This window comes from Mastigoproctus giganteus, chromosome 11 (genome assembly GCF_048544385.1).
Source record: "Mastigoproctus giganteus isolate SK-2022 chromosome 11, ASM4854438v1, whole genome shotgun sequence".
Lineage (NCBI taxonomy): Eukaryota > Metazoa > Arthropoda > Arachnida > Uropygi > Thelyphonidae > Mastigoproctus > Mastigoproctus giganteus.
The window spans coordinates 17,486,024-17,509,047 of NC_143585.1; the positions used below are offsets into that span (position 1 = coordinate 17,486,024).

The 23,024-nt window shown below is 38.3% G+C and overlaps 1 protein-coding gene across 5 annotated transcripts in view; it reads left to right on the plus strand.

Annotated features, from left to right (window-relative positions):
- Nucleotides 1-23,024, plus strand: part of LOC150077751 (cell adhesion molecule Dscam1-like) — a 351,950-nt gene that overhangs the window by 189,363 nt on the left and 139,563 nt on the right. For all 5 annotated transcript variants that reach the window (XM_090385498.1, XM_090385494.1, XM_090385495.1 and 2 more), the window contains exons 10-11: nt 8,697-8,984; nt 15,599-15,718. In XM_090385498.1, the coding sequence (XP_090241624.1) occupies nt 8,697-8,984; nt 15,599-15,718 (408 nt within the window). The remainder of the gene's footprint in view (nt 1-8,696; nt 8,985-15,598; nt 15,719-23,024) is intronic.

Below are 23,024 nucleotides of genomic sequence, written 5' to 3' on the forward strand. Positions count from 1 at the left end.
ATTGTCACATGTTTGGAGTGGTCTGGGTTCAATTCTCATCTACAGTTTTGAATAATTGAATAGTTTGAATAAATTCAAGGAAAAACTAGACAAACTATTGGAGGGTATGGATAGGTGAAGTGGGAATTTTTTTTTTTTTTTTTTTTTTTGACTGATGCTGTATAAGCTTGCTTTCTTGCATCTTTTGCCACTATTAATACTAATATTAAATACCCCCAGGGGCTCACATCTGGTGAGTATGGGCTTGGCATACCCAGGGTCCTGAGCTGGATATCGTCATTCTTCTCTTTCTTGGTGATTCATTTTTCCTTCTCTCTCTTTCTCTCTCTCTCTCTCTCTCTCTCTCTCTCTCTCTCTCTCTCTCTCTCTCTCTCTCTCTCTCTCAGCGTAATAGGGAATTTTTTTTTTTTTTTTGGCCAGTGCAGCATAAGCCTCAGGCTTCCTTGCACCATATGGCTAATAATAATAATAATAAAATGGGAGAATTTCTAAAGTTTTAGTACTGATGTTAGCCATGTAGTGCAAGGAAGTCACAGACTAGCTGCACCAGACAAAAGAAAAAAATTAAAAAGTACATAAGAAAATAGACAAATTATATGGGCGCCTCCGTAGTCAGGTGGGAAGGAGCAGCAGTGCGTAGCACACGCTTCTTGATTAGACCGGGGTTCGAGCCCGTCACCACCAAATACGGAGGATGCGGAAAGGTCAAGGGAATGACCACCGCATATTCCCAGAGCAATATGGCCTTAGTTGCTAATGCTCCAAATAACAAACAAACAAATTATATGCTTCCCTTCTCACATAGATAATTACAGGGGATCCTTGTTATCCGAGGATAATTGTTTCCAGAAAATTCCACTTAAAACGGGGACCAAATTTTCGTAATGTTTATTATGTACTTGTACATATGTATATAAAGTGCTTAGCATCATAATACACAGCCATTTCTGAATAAACAGAAAATTTTTAAGGTGGCATCGTTTTAGGTTATATCTCATATTGTGAATACCTTCACAACGAGTTGCCATGATATTGCACTACTTCGAATAAGTAACGCTTCACCTAAGGAGAAGACTAATGTTACTTATTCTCAGATAGGTACCACCACCCAGACAGCACTGTTTCAGGGCTATTTGGCCCTTCTTCAGTGAGTGGGTAGGTACCCAAGTGATGCAATGATGGCAAAAACAGTTATGAAGTATAACTCCACAATATGAGAGATGCCTGATGGTGTATGATGTATTTAGACTAAGGCGCATTTAGGGCTAGAGCCTCAAGCTGCAAACAAATTTAGACTATGTATATAAAGTGCTTAGCATCATAATACACAGCCATTTCTGAATAAACAAAAAATTTTTAAATTTTTAAGTCTTCTCCTTAGGTGAAGCGTTACTTATTCGAAGTAGTGAAATATCATGGCAACTCGTTGTGAAGGTATTCACAATATGAGATATAACCTAAAACGATGCCACCTTAAAAATTTTCTGTTTATTCAGAAATGGCTGTGTATTATGATGCTAAGCACTTTATATACATAGTCTAAATTTGTTCGCAGCTTGAGGCTCTAGCCCTAAATGCGCCTTAGTCTAAATACATCATACACCATCAGGCATCTCTCATATTGTGGAGTTATACTTCATAACTGTTTTTGCCATCATTGCATCACTTGGGTACCTACCCACTCACTGAAGAAGGGCCAAATAGCCCTGAAACAGTGCTGTCTGGGTGGTGGTACCTATCTGAGAATAAGTAACATTAGTCTTCTCCTTAGGTGAAGCATTACTTATTCGAAGTAGTGCAATATCATGGCAACTCGTTGTGAAGGTATTCACAATATGAGATATAACCTAAAACGATGCCACCTTAAAAATTTTCTGTTTATTCAGAAATGGCTGTGTATTATGATGCTAAGCACTTTATATACATAGTCTAAATTTGTTCGCAGCTTGAGGCTCTAGCCCTAAATGCGCCTTAGTACTTGTACATAGTAAAAAATGGATAAAGGAACTGAAAAATGAGAAAATAATTTTAATAGACATTTTTTATTATAATATGTTGCACAATGCAAAGTTAAGTAAAGTTTATTGAAGTTACACTATTTTTCAGTTGTACAAAATAAAGAATGAATCCAGAGATGTTCATGGGTTTTTTTTTTTTTGCTGTATTTTTTCACATAAAATTATGTCGTAGTAGCGTTTAGTTATGACTTTAACTTTGCACTTAACTTTTGTTACACGATCATGAAGAAGATCATTCTCATGAAAACTATTCTAGTGCTTGGTCAATTTTCTCAAGGGAAAAAGCTTTAATTCTTTAATTTTCAAATCCTTGTAACTGTGGGGACTCGGATAATGAATACTCGTATACTGGGGACCTCCTGTATCTAGTAGACCTTTGAATTTCTACAAATTTTCAGCCTCAACTAACTGCAGAGGCAACATGTTCCAGTAAACTCTTTGGCTGCAAAAAAAAAAATAAAAATTCTGTAGTCTAGTGTAAACCTCTTCCCCTGTAATTTGAATGGAATTCTTTATAACAGCAGAAATTTTGCCTTTATTCATTTTACTAACCCCTCTCAGACCCTTATAAACATCAATCTTGTTCCCTGTAAGATCCTCTGTAGCCCACATAATCAACATCTTTCCTTGTACAGTCATCCTTTTGTCAATATCACTATGTGGGCTGCCCATTCTTGGACCCTTTCAAGAAGCTCAATGTCATTTTTTAGATTAGGTCTCCATACCTGGACACAGTATTCCTAGTGCAATCTTACAGTTGCTTTATACAGGAATTATGACTTCCCTAATCGCTGTTGTTCAATAAATCATTGATATGATACCATGGGATTAGCATTAGCATTAGTAGAGGCATTTGATGCAAGAAAGCAAGCTTATGCAGCATCAGCCAAAAAAAAATAATAAAGTAAAATAAATAAATAAAAAATAAACCACTTCCACTTCACCCCTCTGTTCGTTCGAAATACCTGTCCAGCTGAGCCTTAAACTTATTTAGGCTATCAACTTCCACGACAAGGGATGGAAGTCTGTTCCATATACCAACGACCCGCTGGCTAAAGGCAAATTTCCGCACATCTATGCTACATCTGTCTTTCCTCAATTTGAACTTATGCCCTCTCAGGTGATTATTCTGAGCAGGAGGAAGAATCCCATCAGCATTGAGCATGCTCAAACCATTCAAGGCTTTGTACACCTCTATCAGATCACCTCGCTGGTGCCTAGTCTCCAGACACTGTAATTCGCACAACTTAAGCCTTTCTTCGTGAGAGCACCCCTTTGTTCCATTCACTAATCTTGTTGCTCTTCTCTGTACTCGTTCCAGCAGCTCTACATCCTTCTTGAAATGAGGCCTCCAGACCTGTATACAGTACTCTAGGTGTGGCCTGACCATTGCCTTATACAAGGGAATAATCACCTCCTTATCCCTGCTAGAAAAATTCCTATATATCATTGACAATACACCATGAGCTACTCTTGCAGCCCATCTGCACTGCTCAGAGAACTTCATATCTGCCTGCACAACCACCCCCAGGTCCCTTTCATTCTCTACCACTGTCAGTGTAGTACCACAGAGTTGATACGTTGCTCTGGGGTTGCTGTTTCCCATATGTAGTACTTTACATTTGTCAATGTTAAACTTCATTTGCCACCTCTCAGCCCATCTGCTCAACCTTTCCAGATCCTGTTGCAGCAGCATAGTGTCAGTAGTGTCCTTGACAACCCTGCCAACTTTCGTATCATCTGCAAACTTGGACATTAAGCTTGATATACCATCATCAATATCATTTATAAATACAGAGAACAATAAAGGACCCAATACTGAACCCTGAGGGACTCCACTAATAACATTAGTCCACGATGAGCAGTGTCCATTGATTACCACTCTGTCTTCTCCCCCTCAACCACCCCTTTATCCATAGCAGCAATTTGCCTCCAATGCCACACTGCTCCAATTTGTGCAGCAGTCTTCCATGTGCAACAGTATCAAAAGCCTTTCTAAGATCCAAGTATATAATATCAAAGTTATTCCCTGCATCCAGTTCTTTTGTGACTGCATCATAGTATCCAATCAAATTGGTCAGGCAAAACGTCCCCTTAACAAAACCATGCTGTGTCCGAGCTGTAACTGAAGTCTTGTCTAGATGATCCTGCAGTGCTTCTTGAACCAGTGCCTCCATTAATTTTCTGGGAACAGAAGTTAAACTCACAGGTCTATAATTACTTGTGTCAGCCTTTGATCCTCCCTTGTGAATTGGGGTCACATTTACACATCTCCAGTCCATGGGTACCTCCCCTGAGTCCAAGGAAGCTCTCATAATTATGGCTAAGGGTTTTGCTTACTTCCTTTGCTGCCTCCTTTAATATAACTGGATAGATCCCATCCACCCCAGGTGCCTTTCTTGTGTTTATCTTCAACAATTTCTCCTCCACTTTACTCTCAGTTATTACAAGATTCTCTAGCTTACTGCTAGAGTTGAATACACCTCTTGCATTCCCCTCGCTGAATAACTCCTCATGTGTGAATGTCGATGCAAAATATTCATTTAGTTTGTTAGCTACCTGAGCAGGGTCATCAACAGTTGACCATCGATATCAAGTGGACCAATCTGATTCATCCCCTTCCTTCTAGAGTTTACATAAGTAAAGAACTCTTTGCTGTTTTTCTTCGCATCCCTTGCCAAGGATCCCTCGTAATCTGCCTTTGCCTGCCTAACCTCCTTTGTAACTTGGTTACAGATCAACTTGTATCTATCATAGGCTTCTGTGTCACGTGTTAATTTGTATGTATCCCATGCATTTTTCTTCTCTGCCATATGCCTCATTAGTTCATCTGACATCCATTTAGGCCTAAACCTTGAACAATATTTCTTAGTTGGTATGTAAAGCCTAGTAGCTTGCAAGATAAGTTCTTTGAATGCTTCCCATTTTGAATTTGCTGTTGGTAACATCATCAGTTGATCCCACTGTATAGATAAATACTGTCTCAGTTCATCGTAGTCGCCTTTACGAAAGCAGTACCCCTTCCCTTTACCCCTAATGGTAATTACCTCTTTGAGTAACTCCCACTTCAGAACACTGTGATCACTGCCACCTAGTTTTTCATTTATCTGCAGATTCTTAATGCATGAAGAATCACTACTGATAATCAAATCAAGAGTATTACACCCTCTAGTTGCCTCCCGAACATGCTGATGTAGAAAATAATCATCCAATAAATCCACAAAAGCCTTGCTAGTGTGTGAGTGACCAGCCCCCAAATTCCAGTCAATATCTGGGAAATTAAAATCCCTCATTATAAGACTGTCTGATTTACTGGCCCACCCTATTTCTCTGTACAGTTTCTTATTATACTGATCAGAGTCATTAGGCCTATAGCACACTCCTACTCTCAATTTTGATCTCCCAATGCTTATGTCACACCAAACTGACTCGACACTGCACTGTCCAGCGATGTCGACTGGCTTCACTTCCTTGGATTTTATGTGTTTCTTAACTAATAGCATAACCCCTCCTCCCTTCCTATCCTGTCTATCCTTTCTGTAGACATTGTACTCCCCAAATTCCAGTTCTGCATTCCTTATATCTGTGTGACACCACGTCTCTGAAATCCCAACAGTATCTGCCTTTGATGTTTTGAGCAATAATTCAAATTCATCAAATTTATTTACTAAACTCCTAGCATTGGTGTACACGCAAGTATACATGTACCTGCTCTTCCTCTTAGCCACCCTAACAGAACCCATGTGTTTACTTGTACCCCCATGATTCCCAGCAGTCTCTGTAATATCCTGCATCTTATTTTCCAGGCTTCTGCTCATTCCAATAGAAGCAGTGCAAGAATCACTTTCTCCTCTGCCAGTGGCTACTGTTAATCTATTAGTCCTTGTATCCCCCCAATCTAGCAGTTTTCCGACCCACCTAACACTGCCTCGATAGCATCAGAAAACATTCTTGCACCCTTTCTATTTAAGTGTATCCCATCCCTGTAGAAACAGTCTCTCCTGTTAACAAGTACAGACCAGGCTGAAAAAAATTCTACCCCTTGAGCCCTGCACAGTCTTTCCAGGGCCGAATTGATCGACAGGGCTCTCATCATATACTCCCTCCTATCGTGTCTGGGCAGAATTGCAGACACTTTCAAATTCAGCTCTAATTCACAGCTTTTTTTCATCAGTGACCTGTACTTGTTAAGTAATTCCGCCGGTCTCCTACTCTTAATATCATTAGTGCCAACGTGTACAACTATATCACCTTTTGTGCCCTTAAAAGATGATATCCGCTCTACAACGTCATCAACCTTTGCCCCTGTCAGACATACCCTGGTGCTGTTCCACCTATCCTTTTTACAAAGCATGTTTCCCGTTATGTAAAAAGCATGTTTCCCGCAATGTAAACAAGTGACCAGGATTACCTGGTCCCTTGTTTACATTGCTCAGAGAGTTTCGTATATGCCCATATCATAACTCCCAGATACCTTTTATACTCTACCGTTATCAATTCAACCAAACAAAATGTATCAGTTATATTGGGGTTGCTGTTCCCCAAACATTAAGACCTCACATTTTGATGCATTAAAACATAGCTGCCACTTTCCTGATCATTTTTTAAACCTCTTTAAGTCATTCTGAAGGAACACTGCTTGGTACTGATCATTAACTACTCTTCCAATCTTTACATCATCTGTAATTTTGGCAACATGCACTCTATCCCTTTGTCAGTGTCATTTATAAAAATCAGAAACAACAGTGGTCCAAGAACTGATTCTTAGGGGATTCCACTTCTGATGTTACACCAATCTGAAGAATATCACAAGACTCCGCCTTCTGCCCTCCTACCATCCATCCTACGATCTTTCCAGTAATTCCAACATTTACCAGCTTATACAGTAACCTCTTATGAGAGACTGAGTAAAGTGCCTTGCTGTAATCCATGTAAACTATGTTGAAATTGTTCTCTACATCCAGCTCACCAGTAACTGTGCCAAAATACATAGCTTATCAGGTTATTTAAACATGATTTTTCCTTAATGAAATCAGTGATGTCCTAATAATTACCCTGAATGGTTCATTGCTCTCTGGCTGCCTAACTGGGTATATGTCATCAACTCCTGGAGCCTTACTTGCCTTTAAGCGCAAAGGTTTTTATAATAAACAGGCATCTGTAATTTTTAAATCACTAATTTCATATGTCTCAGTCTCACATGCACAACCTCCCTTCAGCATGAAGAGTTTTTTTGTCAGTAAAGATTGATAATAAGTGCTTACCCAATTCATCAGCAACATCCTAGGTTATCTAAGACTTTCCCACACCCATTACACAGTCCAATCTGATTCATTTTCTACTTATTTATGGCCACCATATGTTTTCTGTGGTACTATTGCAGAACAACTTGTAGCTGTTTGTAAGCTTCAGTACTTTTCATCACTTAGGAAGCTATGAATGCAGAACAACAGTGTTCATGGCTTCTGTGATTATTGCTTTAAATGTATTCCATAATTCTAATATATTCATCTTTCCTCTGCAGTCTGCTCAATTCAGAGATGCCATGTAGCATCTTAAACTGTCATAGTTCCTTTTCTGAAATTAAAACCTTTACCTTTAATTACTGAATCATCCTTCTTCATCCTCCAACTAATTATTGCACGATCACTACCAGCCCTACTTAAATGAGATGAAATGACATGATTCGTGAGTAATAAGTCCAGAAAATTCTTACTACTGGTATTTTCTCTAACTGAAAAATGTTTACCCATAGTTACTTTCCCTGCTGATGCAATAGCTAGCCAGTGTCTAGCATAGGAAGTAGGGTTCCTTCCCCCAATAAATTATTCTAGGTTTTCAACCTGCACAACATGCAAATTGGACTATGAACACACATTTCCACAGACATAATACACAATGGCACAATATGGTCTATGTCACTGAGGTACTTAGAGATCAACAACAGTTAACCTATTCTGTTATTTTTTTAGAATATGATTCACTATTATATATGCCTATTTCAAAAACTTACTTGCTTCTCTCTGGATAGTAGTTGTTCTCGATTAAAACATCTTTGATGAATTCTGTGAATAATGAAAATAGTTTTATGTGAATTTCTATGCTATAAAAAGAAATTAAATATTTGATTATTTTTAATATGGAAAAATTCTGTGGTGTACAATTGTGATGACTGCTATATGCATAGAAGGACAAGGCTACCTTATCCTTCTATGTATATAGCAACCATCACAATTTCACTGTTGCTGTGAATAAATTCTGCAGCCAGTTCAAGGAAATCAAATTTTTTTAATTATACCACATGATAACTCACTTAGAACTTCTTCATTATTCATAAGTTTATAATTTTCTCGATTAGCTAATCGAGACCACTTAGTATATTTGTATGATGAGAGACTATTAAGGTTTGAAACAGGCTATCATAATGATGTTTCATGTTTTAAACAAATAACAGAAACCCGTTTTTGTTTTAAAGTAGTGCTTCTTGAGGCAACTTGTGCATAAGGATGTTTGCATATCTTGATTATTAAGACAATAATGTTTACTCATGACAAATGAAATCCTTCTGTGCACTAGACAGAGGACAAGACTGACAATTTACTGAAGTACTTTTCTGTATTTTTGTAATCATTATTATATTGATTTAATTTTAATACTTGTATTTCATTGCTCCATTAGTTGCTCCCTTAATCGATCCACAGCTACTACCACAAACAAGATATGCAAATGAAGGAATGAAAGTGAAATTAGTTTGTAGCATTCTTCAAGGCGATCCCCCTGTGAGGATATTTTGGACCAAAAATGGACACCACCTTTCACCTGGGAAAGGCATTACCCTTCAGAACTTGGAAGACTCTTCTCTAGTTGTATTCCGTAAAGTGACATACAAAGACAGTGGTAATTATACTTGTATAGCATCAAATTCTGCAGCATCAGTAAACAGAACAACAGCCCTTGTCATAAATGGTAAGTATTTATTTTATTTTTTTATCATATATGAATTATTTTTAAACTTCTGTCATTCATTAAATAGAATTATTCTCATTAGTGATATTTTTTCCTGAAATTATTTCTTACTTCTATACTGATAAACTGTGATCAGATGTCATGAGCGTATCACATAATCACAATTGTTACGGTGAAAACACACTAAAATTTAATGCTAGAAAAACACATGGTGTCTTGTCTTGATTTAAAGAACCTTTGCAAGTAGGGAGAAAGATGTTATTATTCTTTTGTATAAGACTATGGTGAGCCTACATTTGGAATATTCAGGTCTAGAGGTTATACCTTAAAAACATATAGTTTTTAGAGAGTGTTCAAAATAGGGCAATCAGATTGGTGATGGGTACTAGTTTGATGTCCATGTGAAAAATGTGCAGACTGCAAAGCTTAGTAATCTCAAACCCTAGGGTACCAAATTCCACAAGGTAAAATGAACAAATTTAGTGTATTCTTATTTGTAGGAGAAATAAGAATCAGGGGGCAGGATAAATTTAAGAAATTAGAGAGGAACAGAGAGTTGGATCGTGTGAAGTTTTTCAGGCAGCATGTCACAGAATTTTTATAGAATTGGATAGTAAGTTTTTGGCCCTGGGCTAAATATGAATGAGCATGGATTTTTTTTTTTTTTTTTTTTTTTTTTTTGCTGGATTCAGAAAAGGTCTGCTTCCTTGCATCATTTAGATGTTTTAATACTAATAGTAACACAGGGGTATCACATAAAAAAAAACCCGCATGTGTACCCTGTATGCATGAAAGACGTTTTATGTGTAAACATCTTTGACGACACCTACTAAATTTCGAACAGCTAGAACTGAAATCATGAACGATGTAATTTCTGCTCATGCTACTTACTCTACTGAATGATTGTTAGTGATAAATAGGATGCACACACTGGCGCCTCTGTAGCCAGGTGGGAAGGAGCAGCAATGCGTAGCACCCGCTTCTTGATTAGACCGGGGTTCGAGCCCATCCCCACCAAATATGAGGATGCCGAAAGGTCAGGGAATGACCACCGCATATCCCGGAGCAATATGGCCGTAGTTGCTAATGCTCCTAAAACCCAAATAACAAACAAACAAATGATGCACACACCCACTGCTTACTCTACCAAATCAATGCTTGGAAGAGGTTAGGTCAATAGCCTAATTACCCATTTGATTGTAGCCATTTGTTGAATAGTATGTTTGCAACAATACAAGTATTTGTATTGTTACAATCATACTATCGTGTTGGATCATGTTACTCTGTCATGCTTTGTCACAAATTACACATGCAGCGCTAATGAGATCTGCAAGAAATGACAGTATCCATGCATAATACTCTATCAAAACTATGACTTGACTCAGGATCTCAATGAGTACAAGTGAGAGATAGTAATGCTGCACATTCCATTTCACAATGAGGAAACAGAGATACTGTCAGAGATGACATATGTCAAGGTCTACGACAACAATGAAGAGCTCATTCTAGATCTTAAATTGTATGAATCGGACTTGGACATTCACAAAATGATTGAAATATGTCAAGACAACAATGACAGTGACCCAGATGAAGCATGCGATAATGACCTGCATGGCCTTGTAACATGACTGCAAGAAGAACCCTTTTGAAAAACTTTTACAATCATCAAAACAGAGAGATAAATAAGGATCTAAAGCTCACCATGCTCAATGCACTCAGCACAATTTCAAAGAAATATGAAAACTTGATGACCAACGAGGACTTCTGCAACTTCTGCAACAAAAATTCTGTAGACTTTTTTTCAGCCTGGACTGTACTTGTTAACAGGAGAGATTGCTTCTACAGGGATGGGATACACTTAAATAGAAAGGGTGCAAGAATATTTGCTGATGCTATCGAGGCAGTGTTAGGTGGGTCGGAAAACTGCTAGCTTGGGGGGAGACAAAGACCAATAGATTGACAGTAGCCACTGGCAGAGGTGAAAGAGATTCTTGCACTGCTTCTATTAGAATGAGCAGAAGCCTGAAAAACAAGATGCATGGTTTTTCAGAGACTGCTGGGAGCCATTGCGGTACAAGTAAACACATGGGTTGTGTTAGGGTAGCTAAGAATAGAAACAGGTGCAGGTATATTTGCGTGTACACCAATGCTAGGAGTTTAGTAAATAAATTTGATGAATTTGAGGTATTGCTCAAAACATCAAAGGCAGATATTGTTGGGATATCAGAGATGTGGTGTCACACAGATATAAGGGATGCAGAACTGCAATTTGGGGAGTACAACGTCTACAGAAAGGATAGACAGGATAGGAAGGGGGGAGGGGTTATGCTATTAGTTAAGAAACACATAAAAACCAAGGAAGTGAAGCCAGTCGACATCGCCGGACAGTGCAGTGTTGAGCCAGTTTGGTGTGACATAAGCATTGGGAGATCAAAATTGAGAGTAGGAGTGTGCTATAGGCCTAATGACTCTGATGAGTATAATAAGGAACTGTACAGGGAAATAGAGTGGGCCAGTAAATCAGAGAGTCTTATAATGGGAGATTTTAATTTCCCAGATATTGACTGGAATTTGGGGGCTGGTAACTCACACACTAGCAGGGCTTTTGTGGATTTATTGGATGATTGTTTTCTACATCAGCATGTTCGGGAGGCAACTAGAGGGAGTAATACTCTAGATTTGATTATCAGCAGTGATTCTTCATGCATTAAGAATCTGCAGATAAATGAACCACTAGGTGGCAGTGATCACAGTGTGCTGAAGTGGGATTTACTCAAAGAGGTAACTACCATTAAGGGTAAAGGGAAGGGTTATTGCTTCCGTAAAGGCGACTACGATGGACTGAGACAGTATTTAAATTCTATACAGTGGAACCAACTGATGATGTTACCAACAGCAAATTCAAAATGGGAAGCATTCAAAGAACTTATCTTGGAAGCTACTAGGCTTTACATACCAACTAAGAAATATTGTTCAAGGTTTAGGCCAAAATGGATGTCAGATGAACTAATGAGGCATATGGCAGGGAAGAAAAATGCATGGGATACTTACAAATTAACACATGACACAGAAGCCTATGATAGATACAAGTTGATATGCAACCAAGTTACAAAGGAGGTTAGGCAGGCGAAGGCAGATTACGAGAAATCCTTGGCAAGGGATGCAAAGAAAAACAGCAAAGAGTTCTTTACTTATGCAAACTCTAGAAGGAAGGGGATGAATCAGATTGGTCCACTTGATATCGATGGGTCAACTGTTGATGATCCTGCTCAGGTAGCTAACAAACTAAATGAATATTTTGCATAGACATTCACACATGAAGAGTTATTCAATGAGGGGTATGCCAGAGGTGTATTTAACTCTGGCAGTAAGCTAGAGAATCTTGTAATAACTGAGAGTAAAGTGGAGGAGAAATTGTTGAAGATAAACACAAGAAAGGCACCCGGGGTGGATGGGATCTATCCAGTTATATTAAAGGAGGCAGCAAAGGAAGTAAGCAAATCCTTAGCCATAATTATGAGAGCTTCCTTGGACTCAGGGGAGGTACCCACAGACTATAGATGTGCAAATGTGACCCCGATTCACAAAGGAGGATCAAAGGCCAACACAAGTAATTATAGACCTGTGAGTTTAACTTCTGTTCCAGGAAAATTAGTGGAGGCACTGGTTAAAGAAGCACTGCAGGATCATCTAGAGAAGACTTCAGTTATAGCTCTGACACAGCATGGTTTTGTTAAGGGGACGTTTTGCCTGACCAATTTGATTGGATACTATGATGCAGTCACAAAAGAACTGGATGCAGGGAATAACTTTGATATTATATACATGGATCTTAGAAAGGCTTTTGATACTGTTGCACATGGAAGACTGCTACACAAATTGGAGCAGTGTGACATTGGAGGCAAATTGCTGCTATGGATAAAGGGGTGGTTGAGGGGGAGAAGACAGAGAGTGGGAATCAATGGACACTGCTCATCGTGGACTAATGTTATTAGTGGAGTCCCTCAGGGCTCAGTGTTGGATCCATTGTTGTTTTCTGTATTTATAAATGATATTGATGATGGTATATCAAGCTTAATGTCCAAGTTTGCAGATGATACAAAGGTTGGCAGGGTTGTCAAGGACACTACTGACACTATGCTGCTGCAACAGGATCTGGAAAGGTTGAGCAGATGGGCTGAGAGGTGGCAAATGAAGTTTAACATTGACAAATGTAAAGTACTACACATGGGAAACAGCAACCCCAGAGCAACGTATCAACTCTGTGGTACTACACTGACAGTGGTAGAGAATGAAAGGGACTTGGGGATGGTTGTGCAGGCAGATATGAAGTTCTCTGAGCAGTGCAGACGGGCTGCAAGAGTAGCTCATGGAGTATTGTCAATGATATACAGGAATTTTTCCAGCAGGGATAAGGAGGTGATTATTCCATTGTATAAGGCAATGGTCATGCCACACCTAGAGTACTGTATACAGGTCTGGAGGCCTCATTTCAAGAAGGATGTAGAGCTGCTGGAACGAGTACAGAGAAGGGCAACAAGATTAGTGAATGGAGCAAAGGGGTGCTCATACGAAGAAAGGCTTAAGTTTTGCAAATTACAGTGTCTGGAGACTAGGCACCAGCGAGGTGATCTGATAGAGGTGTATAAAGCCTTGAATGGTTTGAGCATGCTCAATGCTGATGGGATTCTTCCTCTAGCTCAGAAAAATCACCTGAGAGGGCATAAATTCAAATTGAGGAAAGATTTTGGCTGATGCTGCATAAACTTGCTTTCTTGCATCAAATGCCTCTACTAATGCTAATGCTAATGCTAAAACTTAACGAGAATGGTCATTACAAGCAAACGATTCTACTCATATATGTATTTTGAAGTCTGTTATCTCCCATTTGTGAACCAATTCAAATATTCTTGATCAGCTCAGCTGGTTGCGAAAATGTTTGTTTTGCCTCTTGATGGAAATATACAACAGTTTCAGTAATACAGGTGAGTACTATAACACTTGCATTACATATGCTTCAACTGGTAAAGCTTAAGCACATGTAATAATGATCTTTGATATGCTCAGAGTTGGCATAAACCAGCTCTGATCACATCCAAGATCACTGCCCTCAAGGTATCCATTTCTTTGGTTACCAAAAGGTTTCTGCCACGGTTGGCAATGGTTAGCCCAAAGCCACCTAAGTGGTATGCCACGAATCATAAATGTTTTTCTGCAACCAGCTGGTTTATGCCAGCTCTGAGCACATCCAAGATCACCTCCCATGATCCTTTGCATGATCTCCTCTCCTGATTCTGTTTTTCTTTGTTATGAAGTGATGTCAAATGACATGATTTCTGCGTCGCAAAATTGCAACAATTTGATTTTACTACTGTCCGAAATTTAGTAGGTGCCACCAAACATGTTTACACATCAAAAATCAGTAGAGTACAGCTTTCTTAAATAGTTTTGGACCAACAAATTACAATGAAATCACATTTTGCAAAGCTTCCTTTCCTGTGAAAAGTTCAGATTTGTTAAACTTGATTTTCCCTTTACAAAACCATGCTGAGTATCCTTGAGAATTTCAGTTCTATCCAAATGATCCTGAATTCCACCCTTGATCATTGCCTCCATGATTTTCCCTACCACTGAAGTCAGACTGACAGGTCGATAATTTCACACTTCCCTCTTAGAACCACCTTTATGTATTGGAGATACATTGGCACTTTTCCAATCCAACGGAATCTCCCCAGAGTCTAGTGATGCTCGCATAATTAGTCTCAATGGTTCAATGCACTCACTTGCCACCTCCCTTAAGATTATAGGGTATATTCCATCAACTCCAGGAGCCTTACTGGCCTGTAGGCTCGAAAGTTTTTTCATTAAATAATCTTGCGAAATTTCAATATCATTAATTACATATTTTAAACTTTGCTCCCACAATTTCCCATTGCCACAAAAGGTTTTTCATTTGTAAATATTGATGCAAAATAACTGAGTTCATCTGCAACGGAAGCTGATGTATTTAATACTATCCCCTTTCCCTTACATAAAGGTCTGATCTGGTTTGTCCTGCTCTTCTTGGCATTTATATATGTGAAGAATTCCTTATCCTTCCTCTTTGCTCTGTGTGCTAGTGATTTCTCATAAACTGCCTTTGCCTGTCGAACCTTTTCTGTGGCTCTATTACAGATAGAGCCACAGAAAAGGTTCATCTTGTAGCTGTTATAGGCTTCAGTACTTTTTGTTGCTCTGTAACCTTTCCATGCCACCTTTTTCTGCTCAAGTAATGTGGCAACTTCACTATTCATCCAACTTGGAACCCTCCTCGTTGAGTATTTTTTTAATGGTAAATACGCATTCAAGGCATCTGTGATTAATGTTTTTAAAGCATACCACAGTTCAATTGTACTCATTCTCTGTGTGATATCTACTCAACTAATAGAGGCTATATAGCACCTTAAGGCATTGTAATTTCCTTTTCTGAAATTAAAATCCATTCCTTTGCCTTTTACTACTTTTACTAGATGATAGATGCAAAATTTAAACTTTATATGTGAATTTTAACTTTCCCACTTTTCCAAAGCCTTTATTGACTTAACAATGAAATTATGTTTTTCTCCTATTTATAGTTCCTCCTAGATGGTCTCTAGAGCCTAAAAATTCTTTTGTTGTGCTTGGACAACATGTTTCTATGGACTGTGCTGCTGATGGTTTCCCTAAACCCAGAGTTTCATGGAAGAAGGCAAGAGGTAAGTTATATTTAAGGATGTGTGTGCATGTACACACATACATAGATATAAATATTTATGTCTAAATACAGGGTGTCCTGCTTAAGCATTTGCTTGGAGTAACTGTAAGTAGAAAAGTTCTTATAAACACAAGTTCTAAAGTGAACCATTTCAGAGTTATGGGTACATTAAAATCTAAGGTAGTCCAGTTACTAAATGAGATTACATAACTAATTAATATGATTTTTTTAAATCTTTGGAATAACATTCTCATTTACTGCCATGTATGTTATTTAAAAATGTGACTAAAAATGACCCCCTTATTATTGATCTACAGTTGGTTGCATCATGTAATTGAATTAACAGCCCTCACCATGATTTTTTTTTGTGCCTCCGTAGCTAGGTGGGCAGGAGCAGCAGTGCGTAGCACATGCTTCTTGATTAGACCGGGGTTCTCCCCCTTGACCACTAAATACAGAGGATGCGGAAAGGTCAGGGAATAACCACCGCATATCCCTGGAGCAATATGGCCTTAGTTGCTAATGCTCCTAAAAACCAAATAACAAAACAAAAAAAACAAAAAAATATATATATATATATATATATGATTTTTTTCACTTTTAATGTGAACAGCATCATCCATTATTTGGTTTGGCAGCTTAACTCTACTATTTGACTTTGCAGCACAGCAGAGAATTTATGTGATCCCAAAGAAAAAAGTCCAAGGTCTACTAGTGATCTTGTAGGCCAAGCAACCAAGTCCTGCCCATCCCATCCAATGGTCTGGAAACCGTCAAGTGAGAAATGCAGTCAGTCACCTCCCTACCAAAATGAGGGGGTGGGTATGCCGATCTTGCTACAGCCATATCTCCTGTCTGGTTTTTAGGGAATATTGTCTAATAGCAGTTTCAGCCTTCCTGTAAAAACAGTAGGTAGTACGTAGGTGTCAAGTGGTCTTCAAATATAAATGACTTGAATAAGTTTTTGAATGGAAATGCATTTCAAACTAACTCAGGCTTGAACTGCATTCTGTGGTTGCTCAAGGAGTCTCGTGAGTCCAGACATGGGCATTTCATAGGTTTGTTATTCCATTTGTGATGAGCAAAGCTTCAACTGTTGTATGTGGGGGGGCTCCAATTTAGTTGGTGACTCTTTGGATACTAGTAGTTGGACCACATTCTGCCATTTCCAGTATTTCTTCCTCCAATTAATTCAGCAGTGTGTCTTTATGGTCTTTCATGCTTTGCTTGCGAGTTGGCACCAATTACTCTGATTCACTAGAGAACATTACTGGACCTATCTGGCAGACTACAATCAGAAAACAATATGTTGTCAATATTCTTCTACCCCTACTGCTTGCACATGCCATCAAAAAAAAAAAAAAAATGTAGTGAATGTTGAAGTATTCTTCATTAAAAAATATAGCAATTGTACTGAGCTGTTGTTTTGACACACTCACAGAAGCAAAGCAGAACTGCATCTAACAGTTAATGTGTACCAGCTCTCATCTGTTACCTTAACTACATATGTTACATGATGTGCACTCTTGTGAAAACTTGGAAAACTGTAGTTGTACCATCAGAAACTTCAATTAACCAATAATTCCAAAGTGGTTCACTGTAGGATATGCATTTATAAGAACTTTTCTACTTGCAGTGACTACAAGAACATGTACTTGAACTATGAACATTGATATCATATATTTGGATTTCAGGAAAGCTTTTGACACTGTTGCACATTAGCATTAGCATTAGCATTAGTAGAGGCATTTGATGCAAGAAAGCAAGCTTATGCAGCATCAGCCAAAAAAAAAAAAAAAAAAAAAAAAAAAAAGTAACATAAATAAATAAAAATAACCACTTCCACTTCACCCCTCTGTTCGTTCGAAATACCTGTCCAGCTGAGCCTTAAACTTATTTAGGCTATCAACTTCCACGACAAGGGATGGAAGTCTGTTCCACCCACCAACCACCCGCTGGCTAAAGGCAAATTTCCGCACATCTATCCTACATCTGTCTTTCCTCAATTTGAATTTATGCCCTCTCAGGTGATTTTTCTGAGCTAGAGGAAGAATCCCATCAGCATTGAGCATGCTCAAACCATTCAAGGCTTTGTACACCTCTATCAGATCACCCCGCTGGTGCCTAGTTTCCAGACACTGTAATTCGCAAAACTTAAGCCTTTCTTCGTAAGAGAACCCCTTTGTCCCATTCACCAATCTAGTTGCCCTTCTCTGTACTCGTTCCAGCAGCTCTACATCCTTCCTGAAATGAGGCCTCCAGGCCTGTATACAGTACTCTAGGTGTGGCCTGACCATTGCCTTATACAAGGGAATAATCACCTCCTTATCCCTGCTAGAAAAATTCCTATATATCATTGACAATACACCATGAGCTACTCTTGCAGCTCGTCTGCACTGCTCAGAGAACTTCATATCTGCCTGCACCACCACCCCCAGGTCCCTTTCATTCTCTACCACTGTCAGTGTAGTACCACAGAGTTGATACGTTGCTCTGGGGTTGCTGTTTCCCATATGTAGTACTTTACATTTGTCAATGTTAAACTTCATTTGCCACCCCGAAGCCCATCTGCTCAACCATGGAAGACTATTGTACAAATTGGAGCAGAATGGTATTAAGGGTAAGTTGCTACAATGGATAAAAGGATGGTTAAGTGCGAGAAAACAGAGGGTGGTAATCAATGGGTGCTGCTCTTCTTGGACTAATGTTATTACTAGAGTCCCACAGGGTTCGGTGTTAGGTCCACTGTTGTTTTGTATATTTATCAATGATATTGATGAAGGTATATCAGGCTTAATGTCGAAGTTTGCAGATGATACAAAGGTTGGCAGGGTTGTTAATGACAGTAATGGCAGTGTGCTACTGCAACAGGATCTAGATAATTTGGGCAGATGGGCTAAGAAGTGGCAACTGAAGTTTAACCTTGACAAATGCAAAGTACTGCATATGGGTAGAAGTAACCCCAGAGAAATGTACCAACTGTGTGGTACTACACTTAAGGTGGTAGAAAATGAAAAAGACCTGGGAGTAATTGTGCAGGCAGATATGAAGTTTTCTGAGCAATGCAGACAGGCTGCCAGGGCAAGTCATGGGGTTTTGTCAATGATATATAGGAAGTTTGCTAGCAGGGAAAAGGAGGTGATTATCCCTCTGTATAAGGCAATAGTCAGGCCACGCCTTGAGTACTGCGTACAGGTCTGGAGGCCTCATTTTAGGAAGGATGTAGATTTACTTGAGCTTGTATAGAGAAGGGCAACAAGATTGGTGAGGGGAATGAAGGGATCGTCTTATCAAGAGAGGCTTAAGTTCTGCAAATTGCAGTGGCTGGAGACTAGGCACCTGCATGGTGATCTGATTAAGGTGTATAAGGCCTTGAATGGGTTCAGCACGCTGAATTCTGATGGGATCCTTCCACTTGTTCAGATTACGAACCTAAGGGGGCATAAATTCAAATTACGAAAGGACAGATGTAGAATAGATGTGCGGAAATTTGCCTTTAGGCAGCGGGTGGTTAATTTCTGGAACAAACTTCCATCTGTCGTTGTGGAAGTTGATAGGTTGAATAAATTTAAGGAGGAACTGGACAGGCATTTGGAGGGAATGGTGTGTTTTTTTTTTTTTTTTTGGCTGATGCTGCATAAGCTCATACATTTGCTTTCTTACATCACATGCCACTACTACTACTACATCCTATTATGGGACACTGTATAAATTTGAATGTACCTATTATTCAATATCATTTTATTAATAGGTAGGGAATACCTTTTTAATAATGAAAATTTACTAGGTTTGCTATTTTGGAGACAATTTTTTAGACAGTATTTTACTCTGAAATTTTTTTAATAAAATTTCAAAAAATCTGCAGAGAAATGCCATATTATGTTCATGTAATTATTAATTTATTACCTATTGAAGTAACTTTTCTCATTTTATTAAACTGATCTTTGAAATTCTAGGCTTTGGGGAGGAGCTCCCTAAATCTTGATTGTTTTTAAAATTGAAATACTTTGCAATGAATCATCAAAAAATTTATAAGGATCAGATAGCATGTAAAAAAGAACATATGTTTCCAATAAGATTAATATGTGTATAAGGATTATTTTAAGATTATCCATACTTTTCTGTATCATAGAATATGCAGATATTTATTTCTCAATTAGTAAGGAGGATTATGTAATATTAAAATATAGAAAAATTATAAATGATAATGAGATAAGTAAGTATTTCAAAACCTCTATGGTGTTTTATTGGAAATTAGCTGTTAACTTATATAAAACTAATTACCATACATAACAGAACAAAAATCAATACATACACAGCAAGTAAGGCCAATTTTATACAAGAATTATTAATTTGTACTCTGTTAGAAATGAATAAATCTACTATTAGTTTACAATTTTAGAGGACTTGCAAAGAAATAGTAATTTCTCATAGACTGTGCCTAGAGATTAAAGAGTTCATATGCTTCTTATAATAAAAGGAAATATCCTGATGATCCAGCTCAAGTCCATACTGATTCACAATTTTTAATTATCACATTATTAAAACTGCTTCACTTTCTCCAATTTCTGAAAGGAACAACAAATAATCGTTTATTGTTTTCTGTATTTATAAATGATATTGCTGATGGTATATCAAGCTTAATGTCCAAGTTTGCAGATGATACAAAGGTTGGCAGGGTTGTCAAGGACACTACTGACACTATGCTACTGCAACAGGATCTGAAAAGGTTGAGCAGATGGGCTGAGAGGTGGCAAATGAAGTTTAACATTGACAAATGTAAAGTACTACATATGGGAAACAGCAACCCCAGAGCAACATATCAACTCTGTGGTACTACACTGACAGTGGTAGAGAATGAAAGAGACCTGGGGGTGGTTGTGCAGGCAGATATGAAGTTTTCTGAGCAGTGCAGACGGGCTGCAAGAGTAGCTCATGGTGTATTGTCGATGATATATAGGAATTTTTCTAGCAGGGATAAGGAGGTGATTATTCTCTTGTATAAGGCAATGGTCAGACCGCACCTAGAGTACTGTATATAGGTGTGGAGGTCTCATTTCAAGAAGGATGTAGAGATGCTGGAACGAGTACAGAGAAGGGCAACAAGATTAGTGAATGGAACAAAGGGATGCTCTTACGAAGAAAGGCTTACGTTTTGCAAATTACAGTGTCTGGAGACTAGGCACCGGCGAGGTGATCTGATAGAGGTGTATAAAGCCTTGAATGGTTTGAGCATGCTCAATGCTGATGGGATTCTTCCTCTTGCTCAGAATAATCACCTGAGAGGGCATAAATTCAAATTGAAGAAAGACAGATGTAGGATAGACGTGAGGAAATTTGCCTTTAGCCAGTGGGTGATTGGTTTCTGGAATAGACTTCCATCCCTTGTCGTGGAAGTTGATAGCCTAAATAAGTTTAAGGCTCAGCTGGACAGGTATTTCGAACGAACAGAGGGGTGAAGTGGAAGTGGTTATTTTTTATTTATTTATTTATTTTATTTTTTTTTTTTTGGCTGATGCTGCATAAGCTTACTTTCTTGCATCAAATGCCTCTACTAATGCTAATGCTAATCATGTCTGAATTTTGAATTTAACTATTTCAGTACATAAAATTTCAGTTCCAGTCATAGAAATCTTTCTGAATAAATGAATTTATTGTTAGGATCCAAACTGTTGTACATGTGGCAATAGAACTGACAACAAAAAAAAAAAAAAAAAGTATGTATGATATCCTTATCATGAATTCTAGCCAAGCCAATTTTAGAAGACAGTGAACTTCCCTAATAATATATTTTTGTACTCTTACTGCATATTCTTGGAATGATAACAGTAACTTTGATTGCTAAAAGTTTTTACTTTTTACTTACCTTTTTAGTCCTTACCTTTTTACTAACCACCCCTTCTACCACCAACTAATACTTTGTATTCCTGTGTAATAATTAAAAAACAATATAACAAGTAGTTCATGGGGTTTATCAATGATACACAGGAATTTTGCTAGCAGGAACAAGGAGATGATTATCCCATTGTATAAGGCAATGGTCACCCTACATCTTGAGACCCGCATACAGGTCTGGAGGCCTCATTTTTAGAAGGATGTAGAGCTGTTGGAATGAATACAGAGAAGGGCAATGAAATTGATGATTAGCATTAGTTGAGGCATATGATGCAAAGAGGGGAACAGAGGGGGGTGCACTTACCAAGAAAGGCTTCATATTGCAAATTGCAGCATTTGGAAAGTAGGCACCTGAGAAGTGATCTGATTGAGATGTTTGAAGCTTTGAATGGATTGAGCAAACTCAATGCTGATGAGATTTTTCCTCTTGCTCAGACTATACCCACATGAGGTGGGTATAGTCTGAGTTGTGGGTATAGTGGTGGGTATAGTGGGTGGTTGATTGCTGGAACAAACTTCCATCTGTTGTTGTGGAAGTTTATTAGTTTAAATAAATTCAAAGACCTTAAACTTAGCAAACTATTGGAGGGAATGAATAGGTAAAATGGAATGTGGCAAGTTTTTTGTTTTTTTTTGTCTGATGCCATATAAGCTTGCTTTCTTGCATCGTTTGCCAATGCTAATGCTAAGTTTTTTTTGGGCATTTGATTTTAACTGATGCTACTCAAATACTTAACAGACTGAAGGGTGGAGACAGAATATTGCTTATTTGAACACTCACCATACACATACTGTATTAAATCATAAAAAAAATTATTTATAATATTCACATTCACAACCCAGAAGATACCTTTTTCATTGAAACTAACCCTCTGTCTTCTTTCCTGGGCTCTACTAAAAGGACAGATGTTACAAACCCAGTTTAACCAAGTAAATACTGATTATATTCATCATTCCCTTTTTCACACCTGTATTTTTACTCGATAATTCTTATTTTTCTACCAGGGATTGAGATCTGATGATTGGGCTGGCCAGAACTGCGGAAATTCTCTAGAAATGATGCAATCATTTTCGAATGTGGAATGCAGCAATTCCTTTACTTGTCGACCACCATCTTGCATGAACACTATGGTCTCCAAGCATTGCCTTTCTTGCAGAGCAGGAATAATGTGATTTTTTAGATGAGCGCAGTACTGTGCACTAGTTACCATACATCTTACGGGGCCATGAGGTGTAGACTCTTCAAAGAAAAATGGTCCGATTATAAACTCTGCTGTGAATCCACACCATACAGTAATGTATGGACTTTGTAGTGGTCTTTCATGCACAGCAGATGGACGAGAAGTTCCCCATATTCGGCTGTTTTGTGCATTTACATGAAGAGTGAAATGTGCCTCATCAGACCACGAGAT